Raw genomic sequence first — 27,539 nt, forward strand, 5'->3', positions numbered from 1 at the left:
TCACTGTCACGGATGCGGAATAGAGTAACTAATCACCCGTCTCTCCTGAAATTGAGCTTGACGGGTTACGGCACTCGACTGGGAAAATTCAAAAAGGATTAAACTCTTCTTAGGGAATTTTAGAGAACGAGATGCTGGATGGTGTCAATATTATAGTAACCCGCTACTCGCAGGAATAGGTATGTTCGCCCGGGGCGGATATAGTCGCTTAAAGCTTTGGGTCAAGCTCTCTTATCCCCTTGTAGGGCCGTTGTAGTTTAGTACCTTTAATATTTTATTATCGTTAGCTTTAACACCGTTCTTCCCCGTATACTCTGGGCAAGATAATAATTTTAGCGTATTAAAAATATATGCTTTTGAATAATGGATTAAAATTAATTAATTGAACCGATTTTAACACAACTTTATAAACAGCTTAAAGTGTCAGGTTGCTCTTGGATTTTTTCACAGCTTACAAATAAAAATGATTAACATCGGATTAATGAGAAAGTCTTGCGATACCGAAATAGTTTTTTGACAAATTATTACATTTCATATATTTGCCGTTTATATCTGTCAAAAACGAAACTTCCAGAATATTCTAACAATTTTCTCGACCAGTTTCGACAAAAAAAAATATGTAGTGGAAACAAAAATTGTCGCAAGACTTTCTTTACCCATCCAATATTATTTTTAAATAATTATAGCCACTCGTTATAGCATACAAAATGTTTTTTATACATATATATATTCATAACTGTTTATTAAGTAGATGAGGTTGTTGTTATTCCTTTGATTTTAATAAAAGACGATCAATACCAAAAATTCAATATACTAGCTTTGTTGATGGATTTAAACAATGACTGATATTAAGTACTTTCATCTTTGTTTTAAATAATGCATGTTGAGATTACAGACGATAAATTTCCTTAGTTCCCTTGTGTGACTTTTATGTCACAATAACCACCCACGATATCTCTTCAGTCACTCACGTACCAGCTGCTAGCAACTTTGAAATATGAGTTTCTAAAATAGACTTCAAAGCTATTTTTTAGGACTTTGATCTAAAACGAGTTTGAGTGTTTTGTCTAGCATACGGTAAACCGAAATGAGTTTTTGATAAACAGTAGACATGCTCATATAATAAATAGTTCTCAATTAACACTAATGACAACAGATTTGTTAACCCTATAACAGGTTATTATTCCGAATAGTGTGATTTTAGAAATTATAAATAGTAGGTCAAATAACATAATACTATAGTTGTCAGTGATCTAGGAGAGATACATTTGTTAACGTAGATCATGTGAATTTCTTTTATGTTTTAACTCTATTATTATTTTATGTGAAATATCATTTTTTTAACGAATTTAAAAAACATAATAAATTGTATCAACTGACCAACAGATGAAACATATTACAAAATAAAGAAGATTAATTAAAATAAGTGCAACAGATCCTTGCACGTAGTCATTTCAGCCAAAGCATGAATAAGAAAATCAATGTACTGCCAAACTATTGATTAAGTTATAGAAATCGAGGTAAACTAGTATCATTCAGTCGAAAAAAATTCAGCTGCCTATTGATTCGATCCATACAATGAAATGAATGTCACTTTGAATACTTAATTTATTTTCTAATTTTTGCATACAAATTTTTAGACATGACAGCACGAATGAAAATATTGAGTTGTCCAAAAAAAATTTGCTTTGTTTCAAATAAATCATTTCACTATCCAGTATTTGCTTAATATCTATGCTATTCAATTCGGAAAAAAGATTAAATTTAAATAAATAAATAATTATTGAGTATAACTAAATAGTCTTCGTAGATAGTCAATCGAATTATTCATTAGAATGAGAAGATTACTGAATTGAAAAAAGACGGCATTACCTGGATTCCCCCGAACATTTTTTCATCAAAAGTGCAATAACATTCGCTACAGCGACGGATTTTACACTTATGAAAGAAGATAATTCAGATAGATTAAACAATAACATTTGCAGACGTTCAGTACTTTTATATTTAAAACATTACCTGCACTCAATTAATATTTTGCAATTAACCAGCAAGATGCGGCTGTACTTACCTCAACATTTGTTCAACTTCTATTTCTTCACCTGGGAAAAATACTTATCAGTAACCAGATCTAAAATTTGTCTGCGACTTATCGTATCTTGTCAGACATCCATTTTTACAAGATCCACTATGAAAATTTAAATTCTATATGCAGCACACTTCCGAAATATAACATACAAAAACAAACAAGTAACAATAGAACAGGCAGCGAAAATCTATGAATGCATTTGTCGTCCACTACTGGAATATAGCCATCCATTGCTACTAAACTGCAGAAACTCTGCCCTAAAAAAGTCTAAACTGCGGAAACAATTGCACTTCAAAAATTGACCAAAATAAGACAGCCAAACAACCCTTTCCACAATCCCGCAAACCTTTTACCATATGAAACCTTCACAGTAACGCCCATATTAGAAATAACTAGCGATCTAAGCCTAGAATTCGCGAAAAAAGACCTAGACACAATTGCTCTACTATGCATCATGCGGATTTCAAACATCAGAACCAGACGAAGTTTCCCACACACACTATAGTACAAATCCTGCTAACACTAAACAATAAAATATGAGAAATATACATAGAGACGCGCCTCTACGCACACACAAACATAATATCACAGGAAAAATGGGCTAAAAGACCCCGATCGATGGCCTACAGCCAAACAGACTTGGCGAATAAAGAACTTTTACTACTACTACTACTACTATTACTAATATTTTCGAAAAGTAGTTTGATCGAGAAATAATTTCATTAAAATTATTTTACCCAATATTATTTGCATAGAATTTATATTTTCGCAATGTATTTTTATAAAATTTTATATCTGATCATATAGAGACAAATTAATATTGGAGCTGATTATACACAATTATATACGATTATATAATAATCATTTTTCCATAGGCATCTTTTTCTATTTCACTTAAAGTAGAGTAAAAGTACAGAAGAAAATGAGGATGAAAAATAAATAAACATAGGATATTTTCATGCTACTTTTATTATCGTTCTTGCGCACAAGAGACTTTAAAAGAAGCAGGTAGCACCATTTATTCTCTTTGTGAGGAAAGCACCAAGAACTTTTCCACATTTACTAGAAGGATTAGTTCCCCTTCTGGTATTCTGTGTATCACGAACAGCGGCACAGTGGTACCAACCCGATTTCTCTCTTTGCTGGTGCTACGAAATCCTTTGAAATGTCTTAATTTCAAAAACGTTTACCGAGCAGCTTTCTCTAAGAATGTTTTTATTTCGCCTGCGATATAATTCCAACATTATTCTTATTTTGAGAAATCAACGAATACTAACTCGCAGAATACTTTGGGGCTGAATCCGTTGTACTTTGAGACAAAAAATTACATGGAAAATCGTAGATGAACTCCACAGATGGTACAGGACAATGAAACGGAATTTGATTCTATGAAAGGCAGAACGAAGAGCATCGATAGGTTATCATTATAACACAGATAATACAACGTGTCTGTGTAAAGCAGTTGAAATACTTTTCTGCAAAGACCTTCTGAGAATATGTTTTAAATTTGCTATGAAATAGAAATGAAGAAAATAATGTTGACAAATATGCGGCGAAAGCTCTATAATAGTTGCAGCAAGCGAAGTAGATTCTTTTGCTCTGCTATTGTTGTAAATTTATGTTGCAAATATGCTAGCAAAAATAATTACTTAAACATAGTAACAATTTGTTAACAATTTGTTAGCAATTACTTAACAATAAATAATTTTTTGTTTAATTCATGCAATCTGAACATGATGAAATTCTCTTATTGGAATTATAATGAGATCGCGTGTACGTAGTATAATTTGAATTTTAACATTTTTTCTGAATATTTATTAAAATTCAATATTCAATTTAAATTCAATATATACTGTGACGAAAATTGTATAGAATTATACGAGTATTTAATTCCGGAAAATAAGATAGGGTATGAGGGGAACTACTACGAAAGAATACCCGAGCCGTTCGTTGCAAAACATCTGATTGTCCGTCGACAAATAATTAATCTCTATCCCCCTGGAATACGATACCGAAAAAGACCGATTGACCGCCAGACGCACCTTTGCGTCACGGAACAAAATCTGCAAATTAATTCCAGAAGGGACGGAGAAAGTGCCACCGACTAGCACAGATAATTCGCGAGATGGCAGAGGGGCAGGGATCACCTAGGTGTTGGTAAAGGAATTGATTAGGAGAATGAGTTTGGCTGGGACTCGCGTCCCCACTAATAATCAACAGTAGTGCCTTCAAATAGCCAATAAGATCCTCGGGAGGATTTCCAATACTCGTATTACCACGCCGTACAAAAGTCATGCCGTTGGAACTATTCCTCCAATAAGAAATACAAAATAGCGCTAAGAGTGACATCTGTGGCTCAATCGCCTTACACCCCTACGAGACGAACTTCGACAATATTCGGTAGATGCCGGAGCCTTCCACTAAGCAACGATACACGATACTCAGAAGGACGGCGTAAAATAAAAGTTCCAATCGCGGACTAAACGCAACACTTTGACATCCTGGTCATAAGCTCGCTAGCCACGCGGAACATCGTCACAGCCTCGCTGCCGTAGCTCGGGGTGTCCAGTGTCCTCTGGTGGCGGTGGGATTCCGGCCCTGTCCTCGACGATATTGGCTGGGATCCTGATGACTTCGGTAGGTCTGGTCGTTCCTGCCTCCTGTGGCAAGCCGGTTACGGTGCCTCCACTCTGGGACCGTTGATCATCCAGCACGAGGAATCTCGCGGAACTCGAGACTTCCTCGTCTTCGGTACTAGTCCTAATATTCTGGATTGTCGATACCGGCGATATATAACAAAAGGTGAGGTGAAGTCTATGGCGCTCTCCTTTTGGGTGGCCCTCCGTACTCTTTTTCGGGTAGGGTCCAATATAAGATGAAGTCGTCAGGTCGACACGGCAGCTCTCCACATTCCTTGGCGTAAAATCTGCTTATCCTCCCTCGTTGGTTTCTAGTTTTTCGGATGGCTCGGTACTGGTGATGTAGTCGTGACGTATGTAATATTTGTACAAGTTGGTATTAGCTTAGTGTTCCCTAATTAACCTATGACCCTGGAGTTCCTGGCCGGGTATATGATGTTTTATTAGAAACGGGACGTAAATGCGTCCCGAAATTGAAAAACGGAAGTTACCAATACGGGACCTTTGTGACGTCCAAAAATAACGTCAAAATACATATAATACATAAGAATATATTACATAATTTTTTTCCAAATTACTGTCATAATTGCTGTGCAATAGACATTAAATTGTTCAAAGTAACTGTACTCTCTAAAAATGAATTAGTCCAAATTTCACTAATTGTTTCAGTTTTATTTAAATTCAATGAAGACATCATGACTCCTGGACTAATTTACTGCTAAATCAGTGGTTTCGTGTTACAAGAGCTCTGTAACGGGTTGAATGTGATGCCACTATATTTTTTGTCACATTGATTGGCATGTCGAGTGCGAGTTGCATTCTAGTATGAGTCATTTCCAGTATGATATAATCTGACGATGCCAACGAGCAGTGCATTGATGTAACTTTCAATAGTATTACAATAATATGATCCGTTCCCTTGCGATAAACGTAAGTCATGCTTCAATATACTTATTCGTGTAACTGTCTGTGGCAACAGTAATTCTGAACTTCCACGTTTTCATACATATGAATATTGACGATTATAATTCTTAATTGAAATAACATTTACAAAGTGGGCTAATGGCTCAGTAAACAGAGTATCACGTTTCTTATTTTTCGAGCATTGCCCGACGATCACAGGTTCGAGTCCCACTCACGTCAGTGCAAATAGAATTATGTACCAAGCGCAAGTGACAGACATGCAACCATTTTTAAAAAAATTTTTTCAAATGATAAATGCGAGCTTCCATATAATTTTCAGTGTTTTACTTATAATTAAGACTGATTATCAATGAATAATCATTATTTCATTTTTAAAGAATAGAACTACATTGTAAACCTTGTAGATAATTCACTATTAGTTTGCTAAACAACATTTGAATCATATAATGCTGAAAATATGGCAATAAATGAGGATGCATATTTCTATGCCTTTGACGACAATTCATATAATGCCTTTCTGCGCCATTGCTGCCATATTTACACGCACATTGTTATCTGGGAGGTTGCCATCATTAAAAGCCTTTTATTATAAGTACAAATGATGCATTAATTACTTAAATGAAACTTATTAGTAATCTTATTACTTACCATACAGAAGTATAAGTCGTTCAGAAGCTACGATTATATTATATAACCTAGTCCTCGACTTTTGGGTTATTGCCTATTTTAGTGGCACATGTCAAAACTTAAAATATTTGATCGCTGACCGATATATCATTAGATTTTGACGCTAAAACGAGCAGGGATCTCGTTCTCCATCACGGCTATTTAAAGTGTCCTACTTAGGATGGGATATGCTTACGCCATTTGTATACTAGAACTATGTTGAAGATTGCTGAGTCTTTATTCTTCGATCAAACTTTTTCAAAATTACAGGGACAACATTGCATCGTGAACACGAACTATAGGAATAGTACTTTGTTACCTTTTAAACCAGCTGAATCAGATAGTATGAAAATATCATGATGTCGCAATATTCCCGACGGAATTCTAAAGTGCATAAGGATTTATGTCGTCTACGCCATGCATGCTAGTTCGGCTCGGCTCTTATTTCTAATAAATTATTGTAACATTCCAAGAAACGTTACTATTTTTATAACGAAGGAAATATTGACGTACCTATAAATGTATGTAAGTTTATGTGCTGCTTCTGATTTGCAATAAGGAAAATAACTCTTTGTTAAAATAAGCTATTTATTTTTAAAAATGAACCCATAAATGCACAATATATTTTAAAACTGAAATGAAATCTAACAAAAACTTTTAATCCTTGTTCTGTTAAAAATTAAACAAAGTTTTTAAGGGGTTGTACCATCTGAACGAACATAGAAGTTTACATTTCCAAGTTATTTCCAATAAAATAAATGCATATATCGAAAAAATATTAATTAAATTACATTTAAAAGAATTAAGAACGAATTATATAGTAAAATAACGACATAATGCTTCTCCTCGCAAATCACTTGAAAAAAAGGAGATGCAAGGTAGCCATATTTCGGCCTGCAAATATTATTTGAAATAAAAAAAAGAGCCCGACGGCCAGTTGTCGCCCACCGAAGTCAGTAACAAATTGTCGCACATAAGTCAGTAACAAATTGGCTTATAATATTATTATATTAGTCTATAGGATTCGAAACGATATGTTTTGATAATAATGTAAACAGATGAATGAAAAGGTAGAAGAAAGAATCGAAATAATTTGTAGGGAGGAAGTGAATAGGGAGTTTAAGAAGCAAAGAAAACCCAGAACTTGAACCCAGACTTGGAGTATTAACAGGTAGACCCAAGTTCGTCAATGAGGATTTATCTAAAAAGATTGAGCGATGAAATGAGTATTTTCACCAAAAACTTATTAAAGAAGTGGTTACAGCGTAGGGCATGGATTTCAAATCAAGAGCATTTAGAAGATGGAAATGTTGAGAAACTAGGAATAAAACTGGTGGAAGGCAAAAGATATTGATAGAATTTAGTGAGTCAGATTAAGGATTTCACAACAGGCACAATAATGGCTACGATTAAGATAAAACCTATTTATAAGAGTTTCAAGCATAACGGTTCCTTGTTATGAACAAATTGTTACAGAAAAGGTTATTCTGTAATAATTTATTAGGGGAAGTATGCAACCGATAGACTTTTACGTTATATATAAAATCGGAATAAGAGACAATAAAATTTCTCAGGGAAATACATTGCGAAAAATAGAATTCTCAAAGACAACAGCAAGCTGCTTTGAGGAAAAGATAGTGATACTAAGATGATAGGTAAGGAGAAGGATATCGCGAACCTATGGTAACGAAAGATTAGTGTAAAGAAGATGGTATGGTAAAGAAGATTAGTGTCAAGAAAACAATATTTTTCTATACATCTTCAATAAATGGTTACAACAGTACCTAAATTCAGAGATGCTCAGCACCTCCAATTTCAAGTTTCACGTGAAATTTAATTTAACTGCTCAGATAAATGCATAAAACGTAATGGGGATACACCATCACACTTTATAACAAACCTATTTACTTAATTTTTTTTTACATTTTCCAACCATTATTCAGATGGATGCACGTTACTATTAGGAACTTGACAGGATTAAACTCTATACGCAAGTGCGATGTATCTTCTTATGACAGCTAAACGGAAAATATAATTTATCACTTGCAGAAATGTCGGTCATTTCTTTTCACTTTCATTCTTTATTCCTCTCACCCCTATTCTCATTCATTTCGTGCTGTCCCTTTACTCCCTTTCACTTAATAAACAGGTTAATTTCGTAAATTCAAGTAAATTCCTTTCCCTTGTATATCAAGCCTAAGGGTAAAATATAAATTCTCTCATTTTTTCGCGGTATCTTTCACCATGGATAAGTAACATTTTACTTGAGCATTAAATACGCAAAGAGGATATGTGTAAATCTACATGATATTAAATTTATAATTGAAATACTTAAGAAATATACCTATGTAAATTACGTATTTACGAACTCTTCTACAGTTCAACAAAATATACTAAATCTATGTGTAGGGATTGAATAATACACGCAGTTATTTTCTTGTAAAATCTAACTTTTCTTTATTAAAGGAACAAATAACATTGAGCGTCAAAGAATGCTACGACGTATCTCCTTCTCGTTTTTCTCTTTTTTTCAGCACACACTCACTGGCCGCTCGCCTTTTTTCTTCTACTGTCTCTACGACGTCCCCACTCTTCTCTCTTCCCCACTCCTTGGTCCTTCTAGGCCCTTCTGGACTTCGACACCCCCACTACTGCCGCTGCTGGGTCCTACTCTATTACTATATCCGACATATGTTATTATACGGTACATATGTAACATAAGCACATGGAAATCTTTTTTGGTGATATTATACATGAAAAACTGAATTTAAAATATAGTATACTTATTCTAAAACAATAAAAATATGAAATGTATTATGCAACGCGAATGTCAAACATTGTTACCGATCAAGAGACTCGGTCGAGTCTCGCGCCAAGTACAGGCAACCGGCTGTACAGGGCGCGGTTCCTGGCACGGACCCGCCAAGTAGTACTCGATAAGGAATCACCTAAAGTTTTATTAATTATTAAATCACCATTAAAGCGTAATTAAACACGGGAAGCAGTAGTAACATAGAAGAGTAGCGAAAACGTTATAGGAAATATTGAAAATATAATTAAAATGATGGGCCAGTGCTAGATCATATAATAGGAAAACATGTAGTGACTTATGTACTTGGCCTCAATAATATGATATCAATACTTTTTGTTAGAGGAATTCACAGCAATCCTGTACTTGGCGTAGTTTTTTACACGTAAGTGTTTTTTGGGGGATATCATTAATATAGCAGTTCTATTAAGGCTATTAAGACAAAGATCTTGAAAGCTTCTACAGTGGAGAACAAAAATATTTGTGCAATAAGAGGGCTGAAGTAAAATTTACTGCAAATTACTAGATAAATTTTTTAATTGAAACACATATGTATAATATTTAATATTTGTCATATTCAAATTTAAGTGCAACATACTATTATTCGTGTTTGAATTAATAATTTAATTTAGAAATTTATAGTGCATTTAACTTCGGCCTTTGTTTGACGCGCGTATTTGTGAAGAAGGTATGATATAGCGAAACTTCCTGACACTTAAATTAATAAGGAACAGGTGATTTTTTAAATAATTTAAGTGAAAGATTGGTGATTGGACGTTGCAATATATTGTGGACGAGAATTAGATACAATGGTAGTTGCTATTGACGTGTAGTGTACAGAACGTGATTTTGAACGTGCTACGTACATATGTTATCAAACTGAAGAAAAGCCAGAGGGGAACTTCTAAGGTGGGAGTAGAGTTCATCCCTTCTGAGAGTTGGAGCCGGAGATATGTTTAATTTTATGACCTACCTACCAAAGTTTTGAGAGGCAGTCAGAGACAAATAATAGGCTCTACTCTCAAGTGGTATAACCTAAACAGAGTGAAAAACACATAACTGGCTTTCTTCTGTTAAACCCAGGTCAAGGCAGTATACCCAAACCCCAGATCCAACGTTCTCGTCGGAACAACCTTCTTATTGCAAGAATATTTTTATCACCAACTATAACACAACGGACAGTACACAGTTGACGATACCGACGATACCCTTTCAATTAATAATAAAATAATTTTTAACCCAACCAAAGGCTTTAATAAAAAAACTTCTAGGAACATAATACATTCTTAGAGATTCTAAACAAGATACAAATAAAAATATACTTACTCGAATGTTCGTAGAATAAATCGTAGAGTGTAGAATTAAGAATTTAATTATTTTCTGCCAATTCAAACAATATATTATTTGAAGAATATTAAACAAAATGATGGTAACTTTCAATAGTGTCATTTTGGGTTATCAGAAATATGTAGTTTATGACAAAAAGTGATGAAAAGTATCATTGCCGCTCTCCCTATATCATATTTGAGTACCAACATCTTTGTACGTCTGTGAACCTAATATCTCAAATGTTAGTATCTTATAAATAAACTTGAAATTTACTAGATTCCAATATAGTTCTACAGTTCTTCTGATAGGTTTCATCAATAATTCTGTCAATTTTCGCTTAAAATCACGTTTTCGAGAAATGAGAAGATAACTTCCGGTCAAAATGGCGTTCGGTTCTTTTCTGCAACGAGCCATACATAATTGTTGCAGTTTCGACGTACACTACACGCGATAGAATTTTAGTAAACCGATACTGTGAATAGAACCAGCATATTTTCCATATTTAGATTGATGAAGCAGCTTTATTGGAGAACTTGCGGCGAATTCTAAGCCGTATTTTCAGCAGTTGCTGCTCCTTTGCTTTTCGCAGAACAGCCGCATTTGGTACGACTGGTAGATTTTATTTGACAAATTTTTACTTTCTCATCACATACAAAGTATGTAATAAAAGAGAAAGTATTGAAATCCAAAAAAATAAGCTCTCAGATTTTTATGGAAATACATGTTTTAAGGTTCCTAGATTCCAAAAAAAAGCATTAATTCATTTCTATCTGTCTGTCTATCTATGGTCAATTGTGCCTGAAAACACATTAACTTTCCAAAGAGACTATAATCGCAGTGAAATTTATTTTGCCTTCTGTGTATAAAATGTAGTTTTGGTATTGAAATTGACACCAAAACACCAATCTATTCTGGCACTTTACCTGAAATATATTTTCTATCGATAGACTGATTACTATGATTATCTATAGACTGATAGAATTACTATGCTCGGATCTGCGGTGTACAGAAATACTTGCATGCATGTAGCTAACAAAAATTGAGTTCTTCAGTACACAGATGCCTTCATTATGTAATGCTGTCCTAATAAAATAAAAACAAATCATCAATTATTTTACAGTGTACTGTGTAATCATCATATGAAATATATGTATAACTTGTCATATGCATACTCTAAGAGCAGTCATATTCCACAGGCTTAAACTGTCCATTAGATCTTCCTCTTCTAGAAGAAAAGACACACTTTCTTTGCCCTTTAACGTATAGTAAATTGCAGGTAAATATTGATTAATTACACTCGCGAAATATACACATGCAAACTGTCATGCACAGCACCCGGCTACTATAATGCATGGTGTAAACAGACAAGGTGTACTCTTGCGCACGAGTTTTATGAATAGAAAAGTCTCCTCAGTATACGTCAATACGAGTGGGAAGTTCAGAACTTAAAACTATTGCAACCGGTATCTATTGACTGAATTACTAGAAATATTGATTAATTACTGTTTCTTCATTACCTAGAAAATTTCAACTGAATAGTCCAAAGTAACAAAAAAATATTATTTCATAAAATTTCTATACCAACATGAATTTTAAGTCCATCTCAGCAAAAACGTGAGCCGAGAGAGATAGCATTCTTATTCGGTTTTTGATACGCACTTATGTAGGTATCACATCTAACATTGTGTGAATTTATACAAATTTGATTCAACTAAAAAACCTAATTTAATTTTTTTTAAATGATTGGCAGAAAAATTTATTCAAAAACTAATTTAATAAAATACGAATTGATACAACTCGATAAAAACTTGACTGAACTAAAAGAATTCTTTATTTCAATTCTGCATCACTCAGTTCTTATCATCAAGTAATTTCACAACAATAACGTGACGCTAGTAACAATCGTGATGATAAAGTCACGTATTGTGATCACGCCAATAGCAGCTTTTTTCATTCTCCTAGCCTCGTTTCTTCTAAAACTAACTGCATCTTTACGTTTCTCTATCACCTCATTGGTAACTTGTTCACGGCGTTTCCCTCTGAATTGCCTTTTCTTTCTACTCGTGTGAAGATAAATTTGAATATATTCTATTCGACATGAAAAAATTAAGTCAATACTTCTCATCGACGCATTCTGCAATCTATTATAGTTATTTTAAACTTGCAGTCGATGCAGTAACAAATGAACGTTGCGCAATTCTCTGCTATTACGTTTGGACTTACCAAATTATGTATTCTTAGAAGAAAATACACAATCTATTTCCCTATGCTGCTGACATATTTTTTCAGCAATAACATCAGCCCACCCTTCTTGAATTTTCAATAAATTCGCCTGTTAGAGATTTTTTTCGGACCAATTTCTAGCCATTTCTCAGCACACAGAGCCAGCTTTATTTTTTGGAATACAAGTAGTGTGATGTATTGTAAGTAGTTGCGATTAGTGTCCTGAACCCATTGCGATCCTTATTAATAATCGTATATACGTGACGCGGTTCTATATGCGAACCACGTAATGTCATACGATTAGCAATGAGACGATAAACTTTATTCGACGGAAGTAAGACTATGCCGTTAACATCGAGATTTCGACAATTGCTTTAGAATAAAATTTCTCTTAGTATAAGTTATTCATGAGGCATTTTATCAATGTAAATAACCCTTTATCTAAAACATGGGGTTGCTACATGTGCATGTAGTAGTGAGGTAATTTGCTTTTGCTTCACAATAGAACTGGTGCGCTAAATCCCGCTTGATGGCAGAAACGAGGGTTTCATGTGTCTGAGCAGTCCGGCTAAGCTAGCGAATGGAAGAATTGATCGAGGAGAGAGTAAGGTAGCGTGATGGGTGATGCTGCCCCGAACGGCAGCATTGTACATCATTGTTTGAACAATTGTTTAAACAATAGTTCCGTGCGGAAGTATTGTTTAAACAGTGACAGGCACTGTAATTTGTAACAGAACAGTTCAGAGCTCCAAAGAATACACTGTCAGAAGCTAGCATGTTATGTCTGCGTGCACTGAACGGAGCGATGCTAGTTTCCAAGATAGCTTCGTCGCCAGAACTATTGACTTAACGTGCTCAGATGTTAGAACTCTTCAAAATCTTATTCCTCTATGCTTAAATATTCGAAATTCGGTAAAATGCTGTGAGATGTCACCGGAAGAAGACAGAACTATTGGTAAACTTATCAGGAACTGTAGAACTATGCTATTAAGGGCATATTCCGTAATTGAACCACAGTTGCGGTTATTAAATTTCAGCCAATTGCTTCGATTGATTTCGACTGCTAACAAAAATCAATCGATGTCATTGACTGAAATTTAGTAACCATAACTGTGGTTCAATTACGGAATTTTAAGTTTATTTATGAGATGCCAACACTTGAGATGCTCGTTTCACAGACGTCAACTTTGTCTGTAGAAGAAAAAAAAAAGCGGTCGATGTAACTATGTGGTTTGTACGAAGAGTCGACCTAGCTAACGGTTTATAGTATTCGAAAGAAAATATAAAAAATGGTGAAATTTAACCAAAGAGAATGTGTTGCTGACTCGACACATCTCCCGAGTTCCTCTCTTAAACGTTCGTCAAGCCAAAACCAACCACCTATGTAATCTTTGCAAAAGGTTCCCATACCTTTTATTTAAATATTTTTTTTCCTTTTGCTACTATATGTATAGATATATATACATGCACTTCCATTTTAATAACCAGAGCCGTTTTTCCAAACCACTGTTTCAGGAGGGCCGCCGCTGGGCCGACAGTGGTTCCCATCTTGCGGGAGGATTTCATGGCAGGAGTCAACCTCGTCTAAGCTACTACCTGTACCAGGTTCAAAAAATTCATATTGCGTAATTCCGCTGCGAAATTCCTGTCGGAGTTACACAAGGCATTAGGCATTATCGATCACTTCACTCGAAAACCCGCAACTATAGATTTAAATACAAACCGTAGGAAGTATACAGTACATACAGATTCTAGTACTATTTCTTCGTACAATGGAGGAAAAGCGTCGATATTTTGATAAGAAGATCAAATCCATTTTCGAATCGAATTCTTCTACGAACCTGATTATCTTCATGACGAAACTATTTTTTCAAACTTATAAGGTCCAATTTTTATCTTTAGTCCATGAAAATCCTACAATGTCAAATTGAAAGATAATTCAAACTCAAAGTTTACGCTTTTATCTTTCCACGTGTGCGAATCAAAAATATTATTGTTATTATCCGAGTCGAAATATTTATCATATAGAAACCATACCAGAGTTTAATGTTAGTATTTTGCAGTCTTGACATCCTACATTAGGCCTAAGTACCTCTGTCTGCATCGATCCCACTCTTTCGAATTTTTTTAATGCTCATTGGCACCTCTAAATCCTACGAATTTAACTTAGACTAAGAAGAAATAGGAAAATAAAGATTTCAATGACATACATTTCTTTAAATGATATTTATTTTATTTTATTTAATGGTTTCGAACATTCTCATTGAATTGAAAGCGAAATAATAGGCAACGAGACGACAAATATAATTGTAATTGCAACCTAAATATTTCGGGCATTTTCATCTAAATTAATGAAAAATTGAAATATTTATCTTGTTATTATGTTTATAGAAAAGTTAAAGATATTCACACATTGTGATTTCAAATAAATATTGACAAACTTTTTGAATAATTATAATTTGAACTGAAAACATTAAATGTTATTGCAAGTAGGTGTCAATTGGACTAATATCAGATCTAGGATTTACAGAAAAGATGTGCATATTTATTAGGACTTTTGAATTAGGTCTTACAGTAAAATATAGGAGATTAGTTGTAATATAATTAACCGTTAAATTAATATGTAGTTGCAATATAATTCAACCCCCAACTCCCAGAGGTGAAAACGAAAATTTACTGTTAACCTACAAATAACGGAAGCGGAAATATAGGCTTTCTAAGTCCTATTGTTAACCCACATGTGGCAGATATATCCATTTTCGTCACTTATAGGTTAAAACTAAATTTTCGATTTCGGCTCGGATCGTGTTTACAGATAAGATATCGAAGCTCTCAAAGGAATAAACATTTCAGCTCGGGTAATAAATTTTTGTTACGTGATTTCTTTCCTATTGTAAAGTATCACGAAAACGATGCCAAGAACCTCATGGTCTGAACTAAAAGAAAATACAAATATTGAAAGTAATATAATTCTTATTATTCTAAATGCGGGATAAATGAAATATATTGATTAATCTTATTGCAAATTCTCTCTGTCGATTTCGCATCTTCATAGATAACAATAGGATACCTCTGGCGGAATATTGTAAATGGACGAATATTACATAAATACATGGGAGCGATATTCAAAATTCCCATTAATACCCGCGAAATATTATTTAGTATGGCTCGTGGCGCCTGGGAACGAGTCTAAGCAAGCGTACACTTTTACCATGGCAAATACGTATGGGGAAATGATCCATTCCCATACTATTTGCCATTCTCTTCGAAATGATCTTATTTCACTGATTGTGAGTATACATATGAATATTACAATACTGACGGTATGGCTTTTCAGATTTGTTATCAACATTTTTATTGGGTTTTATGTTTATTTACTGAAATATCAGCATACAATAAATAATGACAATCATATCTTACAAATCAACTACATTTACGACTCTGGAATTATTTTCGTCGCCGGCGACTTCAATATTAAAATCGAGTACTTTGATCTTGAAAGTTCTTTAAAAGGTCGTATAATTAGATAGTCATTTGTATTTTTAAAGTTTACAGAGAAATTGCTTTTACTTAGATTTGACTATAAAGGTTTAACAAAAATGGAATATAAACGAACTTGAATTAGTCAAATTCCGTATCATTTGATGTGAAAAAGAAAGAAAGTATGACAGTACAAGACAGTGCCACAATTTCGGAAAATAAAAAAGAAGATGAATTCAGAGTTGCTTACGAGAAAACGAAATACGTGGGAACAATTCTGAGACAAAGCGACAAGTATTATGTTATCATTTATAACGTAAAATAAGAGTGAAGATATTTCTTAATTTTTATGATTTCACTTATACGTATAGTCGGTCCACGAGTTCAATATAGTTTTTTGACAGATCAGAAACAATTAAGTCTCTACCAAGTCACACGTGGATATGCACCAAATTCTTATTGCAAAGTACGTATATCCATAGTTTTGCACTGAAATATATTTTGTTCACTATTTTAGCATATATTTCCCGAATTTTATGAAAAGCCACATGTTATTAGTTAAGGATTGCTATAATTAGGTTTAATCGTTTAACTAAAAATATAATTACAAGTACTCTAATGAAGACTACCGCCTACGTTCCTACAGGGACTCAAATGAGTATTTTGTCTATCTAGTATGAATTAGTATAAGACACGATTGTGAAGTTTGGTACACGAACCGTCAGGCGACTTTTGTACTCATCGGGTCTTGTACTCATTCGTACCACCCGCGCGGAAAATAAGTAGTCTCGGAAAGAGTCTCGGAAGTTGTTGCGAGTTAGATAAAGAGTCGCGCATAAGATCCGATGCGAGACTGTCGAAACTTTCATTGATAAAAAGATTAGAAAAAATAGGAAAAAATATTATTTAAGACTGGCCCTTCTACGTAAACCTGTATTTTGTGACAATGAACAAGAACCTCGATGAGCAGCTCAACCAAAACAAAAAAGCGTCTTTTTTTAACTGCCCTCATACTCATCAAGAGGTTATCAACAAGCATGATTATGAATTGAAATTGAACTGAAGTATTGGTTACTTTTGTGACCTATTAGATACATAAGGCTTTTATTATTACGTGGATAAAACAAATTCAGTACAAAATATATTCGCAACTTCGAATTTTCTATTGTTGATTTTTTATTTGGTAAGTTTTTCTGCGTCCTCATTTACTCATTTAAGATTTCTGCAAATGCCAGGACCAAATTCCGGAATATCTTGTGCGAGCCATTCGTAGAAAATCCAACTGTTGCATCATAATATCACGTTCTCAATTTCCAAGTTACCGATAATAAAAACTTAGAGTAGCCTTTTGTTACAAAGAAGTTTATTTATAATTTCAAGCTTCCGCGGTTATTTTCCATGTCAAAAATGTGGAATTTCACGAATCTAGAAAAAAGTCGAAGAGACAGTCTCGCATCGGATCCTATGCGCGACTCTTTTCTAACTCGCAACAACAACTTTGAAAATCTTTCCAAGATTCTTTCCGAGACTGTTTTTTTCCGCGCAGGCAGCTAGATACAACAGTTTTTGTAACAAATGCTCAAAGAAAACGTCGTCTGGCCTTCTTGTTACGAGAGATGGCACTATTAATCTGCCTCAAAAATATTTTTTAACAGGTTTCCCCTTCCTTGAAAATATTTTAGATGCCTATGACGTCACTATCATAAATTTTTAGATAATTTTATAGTCATTTGTCCAAATAATAATATTTTAAGGTGCCCTCTGGCGACACATTACGTGATATCCTTTCGGCATTTGTTACAAAAAAAAATATTTAATACAATAAATATAATAACATAATAAAGTTAAATATTCACTTTACGTTATACGTGTTCTTAATAGTATATTTTTAAAGCTTAATAACTTATTCTTAATAACTGATGATTAATATTTACTTTGTTTCCATACTTAACAAATCTGAAATCCATTTTGAGTGTGTAGTTTTCAGGCATTTTGTAAAATGCGGTGAATTTGAATAGTATGGCAAATAGTATGGGAACGAACCATTAGCCATATATTCCCCCATACGTTTTTGCCATACTATAAATGTACACTCTCCCAGACTCTCTTCCAGACATTGAGCCATACTAAATATTTTTACGCAAGTAGGAGTTTCCTCCTTCTACATTTCTTAAAGTTATCAGGATTTGACGTAACATGAATACAAAAACAGGTATTATTTAGTTTATTATAACTTTCCACCCGAACCTTCACTTTCTTCTTCATGAAGACATACGCCGCCCTAGACTTATCGTAATATTAGCATGCCGCCAAACATTATAAGTATGAAAGGTACATTAGTCAAAGCTGTGTCCAGACAAAATCGATTGGCTCGTTTGAATTTTCTACCATATTAAACAGCTTCAAAGGAGAATTTTGTCAAAATATTGACGACACTCAGAAAATATTTGTTATGCCACGCAGATTTTCGAAATAATGAACCAATCTTTGCGTACAAAATTGAAAACAAAAATTGGTAACAGAATGGCGAGTGTAGCTACGGTCGCAAACATTCGTTAAAACTAAACGACCGATCGACTTTTCCTCCAAAACCAAAAAAAAAATTGCTTTAACTCATAACTCAATGTACACAATACTACAAATTTTAGTGCCCACATGTTGTACATACGTTATGTATTGGAAGTCGAAAAGAACACGTCGCATTCGGACCAATCAGTACTACCCTTTGCTAAGATTCACGTTCGTTGTCGTATTATTTTCATATCTCGTTACTAGCTAAGTATGCAGATCATACGTCGTAATACAGCCAGATAAAAATATTATATAATAATTTATTGTGTAATATAAATAAAGATAAATGTTTTAAACGGATTATGTCCTAAACGAATAAATGTCTTAAATGGATTCTATTTGATAATAGTATGTCAAGCATACTTGGCATAAATCTACAGGCGTAAATCTACAAAGTACTCTGTCATAGCGTTCGCACGCTGGTCCATGTAATGGGTACCGTACTGAGAAAAGAGTTTGGTTATAGAAAGGAACTATATTTATTTGCTACTTTACCAAATTTGATTCAAGTCAACGCGTCTAGTATTTGTCATACAAAGATGTATGATGTAAGATGTAAGATGCATGTAAATATTCTTCAAATGTGCAATAACGATATATCACAAATTAAAAATGCTCTAAAGTAAGCATAATTTTGCAGTATTTACTAAAAATGTCCCATTTATTTGGACACATTTCTTTCATACGAATAAAGGTCGTCTTCATTATGAATAGACCCTGGGATATAGTCTGTCGATGCACGTTTTGTTATCATTAAATATTTATGAATTTACTTGTTTATTATTATTATTTATTTGTTTATGTAAGTACCTCTCACAAATAAATCATTTATTAATCATACACAAATATTAATTTGGTACAAGGCCGAACCTCAAATAAACACCGTGTTTAATGTGAACTTGTATTCACTTGTTCATCTAAATATAGCATATTTTACCAGAAATAAATTGCGTTAATTCTAAATAAACTCTTTTCTCAGCGAACAGTGCTATTAAATAAATTATATTATATTACTTAGAGCGTTATCAGTCTTATTACGTAAAGGTTTGTTATCCATTAACTGCTCTAGCCAGGCTATCGGCATGGAGGAGTGTCATACCGAGTACCGATAAACGAATGGGGGTGATCAACGTGTTTTCCATCTATTTTAAAATCATTGTCAGTATTGAAAAGTTTCTTATCAAGTTCTACTTTCGCGTCCATAAAAATTTGAATTGTAATATTTAGTATCTCTTTCGCAAGGTCATACTTGACACTAAATTCTAAGTTTATAATTTTTTGAATATGTTATCGAGTTTTCGACGTGTACTTATCTCATATATAGCAATTGACACTATCCCATATCTAATGTTTACAGATCTGGTTATTGCGGATGACCAATGATCAAAAAAGTGACTTTCATCAGATCTTAGATTGATCCTTCCTGCATCAAACAGATGAAATTGTAATGAAAAATCTATTTCTGACCTGCGATTGATCATTCGCAGTAACAAGATCTGTAAACATCAGGTGTGGGTTGTGCCAACTGCCATACATGAGATACACGTTAAAAATGAGATCTCACATTGATATCTCTGACGCAACGAATTTTTTACTCGAGTGTTTATACAGATACTTCGTCATCGGATAAACTAATTTCTCATGTTTCTTTAAAAAATTTATTATTATTGGTAATTCGATTTTCCCCATATCAATGCTTATTACAATACTATTCCGACAGTATAATATTCTAAGTATAGCTGTTAGAATATGTTTAGATTTTATGGACCATGCTCTATAAGCAATCGTACGTGCGCTTATAAGTTCAACCAATAGAGTAAGTACAGAAAATAAGTGTAACTACGCAATACAAGATGCGACAAAAGTGAAGCATTAATATATATATATAGTGCATATAACATCATGGAATGTAACGTAGCAGCATTCTGTATTGACCACGAGCAGCTTCGCGCCAAGGAAGGAGATGAGAATCGCTTCAACTAAAAGCAATTTCTAGACTGTATTTTTGGAAAATAGTCTATTGATCGTCAAAGATATTTTTAAGGTGCATAGGTATATTCTTTGGTTTTCCATAGTATATCAGCCGATTAAACCTATATTTAAAACTCCTAAAAATACTCGTAGTTTCATGTGTTCAAAACGATGCTGAACAATATTCATCAGCTTAATTACAACAATATTCAAGTAACTCCGAAATCATTCGGTTATATACATATGATATGGATGTGCTCCTTCCTTCATTGGAAAACCTTTCTGTGCATCGTAATATGTATCTTACAATTGAATTTCGGATCACTGTGCGTAATAAAGTACCTATCATAGCTATATTGATTTTGCCAAGATATACCGTACGTGCAATAGAGATCAGCTATTGCATACCACTTACTGCACGTACACATATCGAAGTAACTAATAGATTTTAAAATCGGTGTTTAGGGTTAAGTCTGCGCCATGAGTCTCTTCAAACAAAACGTCTTTCGGTGATATCGATAATATTTTATCAACACATTTTGCCAAACGTTGATATTTCGACGATGCAGGAAAGTAGTCCCATGAAACAACGAATTTTCTACGTGTTTTTCCTACTTGACATATGTGACTCATTTACTGGATAGGTATATTTTCAAATGCTTGGATATATTACAATAAAAACGAAATGCAAAGACGTGACATATTAATTATCTTTCATCTTTTATACGTCTAGACATATACGTTGCGACGCTAATTTTCGTTGAGATATGTCGGTCACAAGTACAGGCGTCAAACCGTATTCCACGACTGAAAACTACAAGTGAAATGTTCGTCAAATACGGAAAAGCTGTACTGCGATACTATGTCTGAATATTACCCAGAATAGCTCTTCGTCGGTGGAGTCGTGAATCAGGAAACGAAGTATTTGAAAAATTATAAAAAATCGGGAAGGTTCACGAAAAACTGCTTAAATTATTTTACCACACTCGAAACTATCGAAAACGAAATTCACAGTCGGATCCAATTTATTTTAGAAAACAGTAATAATAATAATTACAAACAAAGGCAAAATTGAATTTAATAACAGATCGAGATGTTCCAAAACGAAAACTAGATAATACGAGAAGATATATTTAAAAACCTTTCTGCGGGAGGAAATCAGAATCAAAACGACATGATACTAAACAATAATGGAAAGAAATAATAACGGAATAGTCAAACGTGACAAGAAACAAGCCGTTACTCATCACATTGCACGTCTTAGCCGAAATTCACATCTCTTGTGACGTGATTAATAATTAATTATTTGGAGAATTCAACAATTTTTGTATTTATGATAAAAAAACACTACACTTCCATTTTAAAACATCATGTTATTATAATCCTATAAGAAGGCATCTTTCTATCTTTTTTATAAATATATGTATAATTGTGAAATGCATATACGTATGCACTATGATATATTTCGCAAAGTAATTACAACATGAAATTACTTTCCGAGTACAGCATACATCGATAATTCCGCATCCACAGTTCACTAGATTCAAATATTCAAAGTTCAGAAATGCATTTGATTATATGATTTTGAATCTAACGATTTGCTGGATATAGTTTATTGCTAAAAAAATATTCTCATTTTTGTTCCTTCATAATTATAAATCAACTTTTACACCAACATTTGCAAAAATACTGTCCAGTGATTCCATCTTATCTTAATGGAATCTGCTATCCTGTCATCCTGTTATCCGATCCAGGTGAGCTTTTCCGATCCTGTTATTAGAGCTTACGTATTACAGTAGAACCTCGATTCTGGTCGATTCTAGGTTATAGAAAATGTAAAATTATGAAGAGCTGTAAGCTAATTTATAAAACATAAGCTAATTTTTGCAATATCATCGCGAACAGTTGTTATTACGTTAGCTTGTTTTACACATAGAATAATATCAATAATTCCACTCTGTAAATTCGGCAAAGCATAGACGGGAGCCTTCAAAGTACGTATGAGAATCAAACAATAATATCAAATAGTTCAGAATAACTTATCAACTGGAGGCGGTAATTAAATAGTTAATTACATTTGTAATTGAATTGGATACAGAACACGGAAAATATTATATCAAGATGGTGGATCAAATAGTTGCAGCCTTGAGCAACGACTCAAAAGCGGCAGTCACGAAAGGAAGAGCTGTTAATTTAATAAACAATTATGTGCAAGTTTTAAATCTTATAAAATTAATTCGAACTTGAGAGACAGTATGAGATTTCTTTAGAAAAAATTCACCGAATGTAATCATCACTTGTATAATTGGTTTTCTTAATACTCTTCAAATTCTCTATTCGTAAAAGAGAAAGATATACGCTTATAAATATCCAACATTACTTACCTTTAGTTATTTACTACAATACATTTCGATACTCGAAGTATAACTGTATTCATATAACTAATTTTTCTCTTATCTCTGAAATAATTATCGCTTTCTGTTAATACAGATGTGCATTCTATTTTTATAATTACTGAAAAATAACGTTCTCTAACTAAATATTTTTTTAATATTCGCAAGCGCAGTTTGTAAACACAAAGAATCATGTCTAAAAATTTGCAAGAATTTCTATATTTACAAAATTGCTAAATGCTAAAATAAACTGGACGCTCTATCAGATAAAAGAAAGATATTTACTTCAGACGCACCAGAATACGATACTCATGGCATGGACTTAACTAACTACTATTGATAAATTCTTAGATAAAAGAGATTTTTTAGACAAATATATTGTATAGTTGATTATTAATCCATTGTTAAATGTATCTGGCGTTATTATATCATATATAGTAAATGTTATCTTATGTTATCAATAAATATAATTCATGTATTGTACAAGATAGTTCGGCGAAAGAGACCACGCGCCTGCATCTGTCATTCGTGAATTTTTCTCTGATACCTCAAGAGCATAGAGAAATATTCATTCAAAAGAACATTTAATTTTAAAATATTATTAAATCCCTTCGAAGTGTAACCAAAATTAACTCTGTGTGGCATTCTTTAATTGATAATTAAATTAATTAATTATTAAGGTTTTTGATGGCACTGAATCCAAATTTGATAACCAACATTATAATACAATATTTTTGAAAAATATTAAATTAAATGAAATAAAAATATCCCATCCCAAGTTACACGAGAAGTTACCGCGTTCGAGTGCGTTTTTCTCCCTCGTTTTCACATCACAGTCTAACGATATCGGCTAGCGATAAAATATTTTGATATACGTGTCATAAAATTCGACAATAACTCAAAAATCCAGGACCAGGTTGTCGAAAATAATCAAATCTACCGAACGACTTATTTTTCTATATAAAAAGTAGTACAATTATTAATAAATTTCATTTAAATAATCAATGCATCATTTTTACATAAAAGGCTTTTGATTATGGCAACCTATCGATACTCTTTGTTCTCCCTTTTCAGATAACCAAATTTCGTTTCATTGTATTGCAGCATGTACACTAAAAAAAAACCAAAGAAAAGTATCTCTTTATGTCATCCGCAGAGCGCCCTTATCAAATTGTAGTCTTTTGTGACTACTCTTACTGTCTAATGGAACATCCAAAAATAAGATTTCGTTCGAATTGGAGCGGAATAACAAGGTGATAGAATCCTAAATATCATCAGATCCAGCAATCGACGTTTTAGAATGATTTTAGACCATTTTGAGTTCTTATGTATTATTGCAGTGTCCTGCACTGGCAAAGGTACTGTAATTTGCACACCGGTAGTCAAAAAGTGCTCCAATTTGGCGTAGACGGTTTGAAGATAAAATAAAGGGGTACCTGTCTTTACTTTTCTTCTTTTGGTCCGTTTTCAGATTTGGTCTTTCTTTGTGACTCACACTACTCGTGGAATACTCTCGAGTTGAATCTCTTATACTCGGGGCCATGAAATTACATGGAAGCATAACACAGCCTTGCATGCAAGTAAGGAGTTCAATGGAACAAACAATTTGATTTTCTGAAAAGGGAGAATGAAGAGTATCGATAGGTTATTGTTGTGGATTACCATACTTAGAAGCCTCTTACGTACAAATAATCTATTGATTAATTAAATGAAACTTATTAATAATCTTAATATTTACCAAACAGAAATATAAGTCGTTCAGTAAATGCGATTATTTTCGATAACCTAGCCCTAGACTTTTCCAGTTATTGTCTGTTTTTGTAACGAATGTCGAAACTGTCAAAATGTTTAATTACGGGCCGATATCACTAGATTCTGACTCAAAAACCAGGGAGGAACTTACTCACGAACGTGGCAGTTTCAGGTGTTCCACTTAGGATGGGACATACGTTAATAATGCAATACCACTTTCTTTCGAACACAGATTCATGAAACGAGGATATGATCTCCGTGCGCCTTCGTGTGTTTTCGTTCGACTTCGTTTAAATCTTTATATCAAGTTTAGATTCTGCGACGAAAAAAACATTAGGATACCCATTTTTAGAGAAATTGCAACAGTGTCACTCCCTGTTTTTTTTTTTGTATATGCGCACATGTATATCGTGCATAAAAATAATACGAATTGGCCCTGACAGTCAATGAAACATCGGGCAAACTAGACATTTTGTCCAGAAATTTGAATAAAGTCGGACCAAATAAATGATCTTCAAAATTCTTCAATGTTAAAATGATTATCTGACTCATAGTGCGTTTTATATGGGCGCTCATGAGCGGATATTAAAAATTGTGTCTTTAATGTTGTAAACTTGCTTGAACATTAAACTATATAAACAAAGTAATTGCAAATGTCGATTAAATCTAATCTAATATAACAACTATAAACTCTGATATGATAAATGTATCTTAAAAAATACCTTTAATGTATGAATACTAAAAATAAATAATATTAAAGTATCATGTTGTCGTCTACATTATTTCCTATTGTTGATTGACAAGTCAACAAAATGATCGATTTCCTACAACTTCCTTCGCAAGGAATTTTATGGTCGAGATCAAACTCTGAACAGTTCTCTCCAATCAGATATTCCTGGTCCAATTTCTGTTCTGTTTTTCAAGATATGCTTTCATTGACTTTGGAAAATATATTCCACATCTGCAACAATTTTTTTCTATAAAATAAATACAGATGCAAATTTCATACCTGAAAAGATATACAATTTATTTTTATTATTATATAAATTATATGATGTGTACTATAAAAAGAATTCTACCTTGCTTGGTCCAGGTAATGTATGTATCTTTAATTATACTTATATGTACATTATATACAATTATTTGTGAATAACATATAACCGTTATAATAAAGAAACATCATCTTCACGTTATTAAACAGCTAAGCGACATTATTTATTATGATTTAGTATTATTATAATTAGGTCATATATTTGTCATATATTAATGTGGGTTATGTGTTTTGGAATGGACCATGAAAGGGATTATTATTATTATTATTTATTTGACTAAACCAAGCAAAGAAAGACCTCATTTAATCTAGCATTCTATAACGGAATTAGCTCTTTATTTTATTCGAAAATTATTTTTGATAATACAGATTATGATATATTGTGTATATGTTACCGTGAAAGACCGAAATTGGAGAATGTCGACTTTCACCAAAGTAAGTCAGAAATAAGGGTATTTAGCTAATACTTCGAACATACACCAAGCGAGTATGTGAATGTTGACATTGACCGGTGAAAGTCGACATTCTCCAGATTTCTGTCTTTCACGGTAACATACTATAATCGCATGAACGATGAGTATAAAATAATATATGGATTGGTGTGACTTTTTCTAATTATATACAATAAATCGTCGATTATCCGAACAATCGGTTATCCGAAGAGCTTGTGAAATTTATCTTTTGCGCTTTCCTCTGTGGAAATATCGATTAATTTCGTCCAAAAGAAAAATTTTCTATTGCCAATGATTTTTTGCCCAATTTAATGATTTTCCATTGATTTTCATTGATTTACCAAAAATTTTCAATTATTCGATATATAAAATTGTCCATGACAATACAAAGTATAATACGAAATAACCACAATTATAAGCAGAAGCATAAATTGTAAATATTGATTATATATGTGGCATAGGTGTGTAATTCTATGTCTATGGATTAGGACATATGTATACATATGTGGGCTGCCCATGGAAATAAGTGACTGTCTATGTGTATAAACGGGCAGCGTAACATATGTGTACACGAGGACGTAAACGAAACAATATGAATTGGATAACTTTATTAACGGTAATGTCAAACGAAAGGTCTATGCATTTCAATAATTATGTTAATATTATTATACACAAATACATACAGGGTTAGTCAGTAGAAACACACCAGCAGAATATTTTAAACTTTACATTATTTTAATTGCAATCTGTGAAAATAAATAACTGATATTACATTTTGTCATTACAATATTATTTCAGTAACCTAACTATTGAAATATTTCAATAACCTTATTGCTATGCGAACTGTCAGTTTGCGCTTATGGGAATCGGTCACAGTTACATGTCATTTTTTGAAGAGGCCACACTGTCGTGTCGGCTACTTACGACCAACTTCTACTGGTGCGATTCTATTGACTAACCCTGCACAATGTATGTCGGATCCCCTTGAAGGTTGTTGGGATCCCTGGAGGGCTCCTGCATTTGGTCGGCGTCAATGACAATTAACACACACGGATATTCCGTTTGTGACGGATTTATTAAACCGTTCAAAAGATTTAGACTTCCCACGGGGCCGATCTGATCCAGATCGCGTCTAGCCTATTACTGAATCTTTGAAAAATTTCCCGGCCTTATCGGTTTGGCAGATAGCTATT

The 27,539-nt window shown here is 33.3% G+C and overlaps 1 protein-coding gene across 1 annotated transcript in view; it reads left to right on the top strand.

The window, feature by feature from the left end:
• LOC107271617 overlaps positions 1–25,530 on the top strand; it is a gene marked incomplete at its 5' end in the record, with an annotated part of 50,675 nt that extends 25,145 nt beyond the window's left edge. Inside the window, one exon of the mRNA XM_015747824.2 lies at positions 14,192–25,530. Within this exon, the coding sequence (XP_015603310.1) occupies positions 14,192–14,264 (73 nt within the window). The remainder of the gene's footprint in view (positions 1–14,191) is intronic.
• Between the last annotated feature and the right edge of the window lie 2,009 nt (positions 25,531–27,539).

Source organism: Cephus cinctus, unplaced genomic scaffold, assembly GCF_000341935.2.
Source record: "Cephus cinctus unplaced genomic scaffold, Ccin1 Ccin1_scaffold1003, whole genome shotgun sequence".
NCBI classification, from domain to species: domain Eukaryota; kingdom Metazoa; phylum Arthropoda; class Insecta; order Hymenoptera; family Cephidae; genus Cephus; species Cephus cinctus.